This window comes from Ylistrum balloti, unplaced genomic scaffold (genome assembly GCF_031769215.1).
Source record: "Ylistrum balloti isolate Yb309-2 unplaced genomic scaffold, AGI_CSIRO_Ybal_v1 Utg369616, whole genome shotgun sequence".
NCBI classification, from domain to species: domain Eukaryota; kingdom Metazoa; phylum Mollusca; class Bivalvia; order Pectinida; family Pectinidae; genus Ylistrum; species Ylistrum balloti.
The window spans coordinates 1,535,498-1,542,618 of record NW_026781889.1 but is presented as its reverse complement, the minus strand read 5'-3'; the positions used below and the strand labels follow the sequence as shown (position 1 = coordinate 1,542,618).

General features: G+C 33.9%; 1 protein-coding gene across 1 annotated transcript; it reads right to left on the bottom strand.

The window, feature by feature from the left end:
• Window positions 1–426: 426 nt before the first annotated feature.
• LOC132548449 (uncharacterized) lies at window positions 427–7,022 on the bottom strand. Its single transcript, XM_060212319.1, has 5 exons — window positions 6,914–7,022; window positions 4,982–5,226; window positions 3,747–3,830; window positions 2,962–3,088; window positions 427–728 (listed from the first exon to the last, which is right to left on the bottom strand). Exons 1-5 carry the CDS (start codon window positions 7,020–7,022, stop codon window positions 616–618), a joined length of 678 nt encoding a protein of 225 aa, XP_060068302.1. The 3' UTR covers window positions 427–615.
• Window positions 7,023–7,121: the final 99 nt, after the last annotated feature.

The window sequence follows — 7,121 nt, the reverse complement described above, 5'->3', positions numbered from 1 at the left end:
AATGGTGACTAAGGAACTAACTAGCATAGGGAGATCTGTATCACGTGTCATCACTGTTCAAAATCAATTTTGTTCTCAGTATTTTTATTTGTCAATTCTTTCAATTATTTCAGATATTTTAAAAATTTTGACATTTAACCTTTATTTTCAAATAATTAGAAATACATTCATACAATGGAAGCTTATTCTATTTCCTTGCATTAAGACCTTTAGTCGTGTATAGAATTATCTTAAGTAAAATAACTTACCTGGATGTGACATGGGAAGAAAAGTCTTGAAATCATACACTATTATTTGAAATAATATACATGTATATGCAAGAGTTTCTTCAAGATATGTAAATAGGGAAGAAAAGAAAGGTGACATAATAAAACACCAGTCACAAGCTTCCAACAGCAGGTGGGTACAATAAATAATACAAGAACATTTATTGGTATGAATTTATTACAGATATTCCTTACTGTCCGTACATCATATACAGTCCAGAGCTAGTATATTGACACAAACTTCTGGATCAGCAATTCTATGTTATTGACTGTACTCAATCATTTCATTTATGTATTTCAAAATGCATTGATAATTCAGGTTCTGCTCACACTGTCAAATTACCTATTTTTATTTAGAAATCTTGACATCACTTAATCTTCTTTTTCTCTGTCTGGCAAAAATGTCATACAGTTTTGGATCATGTATGAATGCTCTCTCTTTATGCATTCTTGGCATAAAACCTGAAACAAGAGAAACTTTTTTTTACATTAACGTCACTTTCTGACTGGTAACAAATGACTAATGTTCACACGCTAGGAATGTTCATTCATGTGGACAAACAGGTTTGTGGCACTTTTAATTTCAAAACTATTCAGACCTTCAAATATTTATACAGGCCTTGAAAGGCTTAGCCAAATCTTGTCACAAAGCAAAATACTTATACAATGAGCAAGTCTGTCCCTGTTTAATAAACAAACAAGAAAGGTTAGAACCTGATCAACATGTACATTAAAATCTAATAAAATTACGCAATAAAAGACATCAGTGTGTTGAAAATGATTAATCATTCATGCTAGTGATCTGAGAAAAAATAACAACTACAACTACAATGGAGGTTATTGAGTATTTGTTAGGTTGCTGGGTTCATTGTCTCAATGGCCAGAGTCCCCTTGAATAACATACGGGAGGCCCATTACAAGCCATCTAGAGTAATAAGGTTAAAGTGCCTTACCAAAGGCCACACAACCATATTAGCACGGAGAGGTCTATTTCTCATTTTCTCACCTGAGGTTACATTAAACAATGCACTACCAAGCAATCATAGCCTTTTCAATTATCTCCTGTAAAATCAAATTTTTTGGTGGGGGCTCAAATTTCAAATTTCCATAAATATTTATATTCATTGGCAATGATTTTGTGGATAATTAGTACTAATAAAATCCATTAACACTTAGATAATATGTATTCTTTAAGAGTAAGAGTACCCATGAAAAGAATGAAAATAAAGCCCCGACAAAAATATTGATGAACTGATTGTAACAAGAGATCACCATTGTTTGATCTTTGCTCTTTAAAAGTCAGATGTTTTCCCTTATTTTCTCTTCCCTTCTTAATGATACGAAATTTGAACATTCCTTTGCAGAAATAGTGATGATAATCTTTAACTGCCAAATCCAAAACAGTTGCCTATCAGTCATTTTGTTTTTCTGATCAGTCTCAAAATCAAATGGGGACTAAGGGAAAACTACATATGAAACTAGAGAAAGATCCATGAAGTATTTATGAAACAAGAGGCCCAATGGGCCTGCAGTGCTCATCTGTTATACCAGCGAAGTTGACACCTGCAACCTTAAATATAAGTCAAGGTCACTTTTGGCAACCATTGTTGGGCTGCATCCTAGGAACATACCAGCCAAATATCTTGCCTCTAGGCCTTAAAGTTTATGAGAAGAAGTTGTTTAAATGTTTTAACAAATTTTACCTCTGTGACCTTAATAATATGTCAAGGCCCATAATTCATTTCTTTTCGCAAACTTTGTTGAGCTTCATCCTAGGAACATACTAGCAAATTATCATGCCTCAAGGCCTTTTAGTTCATGAGGAGAAGTTTCATTTAAAGGTTTGAAGAAATCTGACCTCTGACCATGAAAAGAGGTTGAAGTCATTAATTTTTGCAAACGAAGCTTACCAGCCAAATATCGTGTTTTAACAAATCTGACCCCTGTGACCTTGAATATATGTCAAGTTCATTTTTTTCGAAAACTTTGTTGGACTTAATCCTAGGATTAAACCAGCCAAATATAAAAAAATTTAGTCCATCAATTATAGAGAAGAAGTTGTTTAAATAAAAATGTTGATGTCGGACAATGGAAAGATGCTGCACTACAGCATAAGCTCACTTGGCCCTTTGGTGAGTTAAAAGTAGCAATAACAAACTTTACTAGGCAAAATCCAAGATGACTGTCTGTCAGCCATTTTGTTTCTCTGATCTGTCACAAAATGAAACCGCCGTAACGAGACCAAGTGAAACATACATACAAAATTTAAGAAAGATCCATCCCATGCTTTTCAAGAAATACCAATAACCAACTTCACTAAGCAAAATCCAAGATGGCCGTCTTTCAGCCATTTTGTTTTTATGATCAGACCCAAAATCACAACTACAGACCAAGGGGTACCTACATATAAAATTAAAGAAAGATCCATTATGCCCTTTTCAAGAAATATCAATAACAAAATTTGTTTTTGTACCGACCACTGGTGATGGGCTAAAAATTGGTTACAGATGAACAGACAGACAGATGTAGAGTGAATTGAATATCCCACCATCTAATGATGGACAGACTGATGGATGTAGGGTGAATTGAATAGCCCACCATATAATGATGGACAGATAGACGGATGTAACATAAATTGAATAGCCCACCATCATTAGATGGTGGGCTAAAAAGATTCCTTAAGTGGTGTACTAACCAGCATGTTGCGCTCTGATGATAGAAGTAGAGACTATCTTCTGCATGTGAACACACAATCCTGTCTGGTGCCTCCCAAAAATACGTCCAGTGTAGGGGGACACAAACTGACTTAACAGGCGAACATTCTGTGAAAGGAAGAAAGTTGTTAGATTTCAGTCTACCTATACTAGAGTTACCAAGTAAAACAAAATGACAAAATTGTGAGAGAGACAGATAACTCAGAAAATTTTTCCACTTGTTGATTTTCAGCCTCTCCAAGATTATTGATGAGTCTGGGTGACTTAAATAAAAATTCCAATTAATCCTGTCCTCTGATTAGGCCATAAAAACTGGCAACTGGATAGTGGAACAACTTGATTAGTGCTAACTGGATTGGAGGACAAATGATTCAGAACTGGATTATATACATTGAAAAATTTGCCATTTTGATGATAAATACAATTACACAGTATAAAAAGTTTTAAAAAATCCACAAACATGGAAAACCATACTTGAAGGAGGCGAAATAAAATTGTGGTTGATGAATATAAGATATATATACACTGTATCCATATGTAGATGTAAAAATGGATAAAAAGTATCAACATGTCAACGACTCACAATCGAAAATTACATTCTATAAAACAAGGGCACAGTATGAACAAAAGAGAAATTTACACAGAGACTTCTGGTGCTCCAGAAGAGTAAATATTTTCTGCTTCACTGACAACATGATCATAAAAATCTTAATCAATCCAGTTAAAGTAATGTCACATAAAGTATGTATGCAGTTAAAGTGCCTACCTTGTAGTCCACTGGAACATTGGCTTTACAGAGTATACACTTTCGCTGCTCTGGTTCAAATGGGTCAACTTTCATTTTTACAGGCTGAAAAAATAATCAACAAAGTAAAAAAACATGAAACAAAATGTACATGATAATAAACTTAACCATCAGAATTTCCTCTGAACGAATCTAACAGCTGATACTTTTAAAGACATCAAAATCTTGTTCTGAGATTGAGCGACACAAAATCTAAAGATAAATGCATCTGTACAGTATGATATCTCTTCACCTAAAATTAGTTTCATCATACAGTTTTCTATCAATAGAACCAGTGACTTTGACCTTGACTTTAATGGAATTCTCGAAGAAGAAAATAAGGAAGGAAAAATTGCACCTGCTTAACCACTAAAGACAATATCAGCAAAAAATAAAAACACTTGGTAACTTCAAGGCCCTGCAGAAACTCAGCTATGGAATTCTGACTTTGGTCAATATGGTGTTATATCAATCTGGTTGAAAAAAATATTGACTGAAGGAAAACAAATCTTGACCAATATGAAAGATGCTTAAATTTATATTACATTTGCACATATCTACAGTAATATAGCTAATATCTTATACAAAATAGTCTTACAAATGCTTGACAATCACGAATTGTGTTACTTTCTAAAGAAATTTTAAACTTTTTTAAAAAATAAAATGACTCAGTTAGAATATCATAAATTATCCTTGTAGACAAAATATGATATTTCGGAGTCCATAACAATCGTTCACTATTCTAAGTTTAAAAACATGGAGATCAAATAACATAAATCAACCAGCATGTGAAAATATCTTATCCAATCAGAACACCGGAAAATGCTGAAGTACACTGTCTACAAAAATTGTATGAGAAAATTTACCTGTAGGTATTATTTCACCACAGAGACCAGAAAAATTTTAACACTAATATGAAACTGAACCATTTTCCTGAAACTGATTATAAGCCAACTATCCATTATACTGCTGATCAACGACTCATCCATGATGTAAAACCAAGGTTATATATCACACACAGACATATCAAAACAGAGTTCTTTCATAGTAAAAATTTGTATTTAATGTAAAATAATTTAACAAACATCTCATTTTGTAATGACTTATCTAAACACATAATTATGTACATGTATTTTTGATCAGGAAGACTACTGTGAAAGGAAATTCACTGATGATGAAAAGGGGGACACTTCTCAAAGTATTATAACTCTACTCACACTATCATTATCAAAAGGCTGTTTATGTTCCAATTGTGTGAGTAAATTTTCAACATCTCTAGCTGAAAATACTGTTCTTCGACGGTAATGACGTCTATTTGACAAGTTGTAAGGAAGGACTGGTCCATTTCTTCGTTCATATCTGGCTTTCAGCGTCAACTCGGACTCCTCAGATGACACCTTTGGTGTTTTCATAGAATCATCCCCAGTGTCACAATATTTCCTGAATATGATCGGCTGGTAGCCTACAAAAAAGTTTTATTACAATTTTTTAGGCACACAGATGTGTACATCGCACATAAATATAACAAATAAACATCATACTCGATTTAATTTACAAATTAATATCTTTTCTGAATAATAAAATCTCGTTGTGTGTGAGTATGGTGGACAGTTCAACTTCTGAAAACAAAATTATTTGAATTTGAAGCAGACATTCTCATTCGATTGAGTGTGTGACCTTCCTATTCAGGACTAATCTTAATTTATATACAACAAGAACGCACAAGAACAGTTAAATGTTTATTACACTAAAGAAAATAGACAAGCTACAGTTTGGCGTAACAGGGGCTACTCACTCTATTCATAATCACTATTAACTACTAGAAAATTATAACTTAAAATAAGACTCTGAGCTGTTTCGGAGCTAGATTAAGAGTCCCTACAGAGAAGTTACTAGACCCTGGACGATACCAGAGAAGCTACTAGACTCTGCAAGTGGCCCTAGAAAACAGCATTATAAATAGAATATTCACCACCAGCTAGACCCTCAACGATATGAGAGAAGCTGAAACAAATTGGGAATATTCTATTATTATGAATTGGGGGTAAAATTCCCCAAGAATTAAGTGCCAAAAAATGAATGCATGTTTAACAGAGTGATAACACACAGGTAACAACAAATATTAATAAGAAACTGATAAATGCAGAAGATCCTTAAGTTAAAATAGAGTGAGTAGCCCATTATACATAAAAATATGGTTATCTTATAACTGTTGCACATGAAACTAAAACAAAAAATACATGAGTATAAAATAAAACCAATGGTGTAGCCGGGGACGGTGGGTGGGAATGCACAAATTTCACAAACAAATGCCTCCACCAAAAACTCAAAAACTATATGCTGCAGGGCCTTCAGATCCCTAACAGGGCATCCTCCCCAAGAACGCTGATTGGTCAATTAATTAGCATCAACCAGAACTCATTAGCATACATAAATAAACAAAATTATAATGCCTGCAGGGCAAGGAAAATCACTAACACTAATACATAATGAAAATCTTAATTGAAAATTGCTATGTCAGCTAGCAAGGAGAACTTATTGTATATAAACTATAATTTAATAACAATATTAAATTATCATTTTATATACAACAAGAACGCACGAGAACAGTTAAATGTTTATTACACTAAAGAAAATAGACAAGCTACGGTTTGGCGTAACAGGGGCTACTCACTCTATTCATAATCACTATTAACTACTAGAAAATTATAACTTAAAATAAGACTCTGAGCTGTTTCGGAGCTAGATTAAGAGTCCCTACAGAGAAGTTACTGGACCCTGGACGATACCAGAGAAGCTACTAGACTCTGCAAGTGGCCCTAGAAAACAGCATTATAAATAGAATATTCACCACCAGCTAGACCCTCAACGATATGAGAGAAGCTGAAAATGTTAGCTAGACCCTCAATGATATGAGAGAAGCTGAAACAAATTGGGAATATTCTATTATTATGAATTGGGGGTAAAATTCCCCAAGAATTAAGTGCCAAAAATGAACGTATGTTTTAACAGAGTGATAACGCGCAGGTCAAAAAGAGTGAGAGCCCCCAAGAGATGATTTAGTGTGTGACCTTCCTATTCAGGACTAATCTTAATATGATCACATGCAGTTACTTTATTTCAATGGCAATAAGATATTTAAAGCTTACACGTGCAACTCGTTGTTCGCAATGCAGATATATGTGATTCTGCAAATACAGCTGGAAGACATAATCGTTTTGCAGCTGACCACACTCGTCCCCATGCTTGTAGTGCCATCTTGGTTTTTTTTTTAATCTTAAAAACAGGTCTTCAAAACGTTTGGATCACAATGCATTTGATCGGAAAATATTACAAGCTTTTAAAGTACCCTGATTG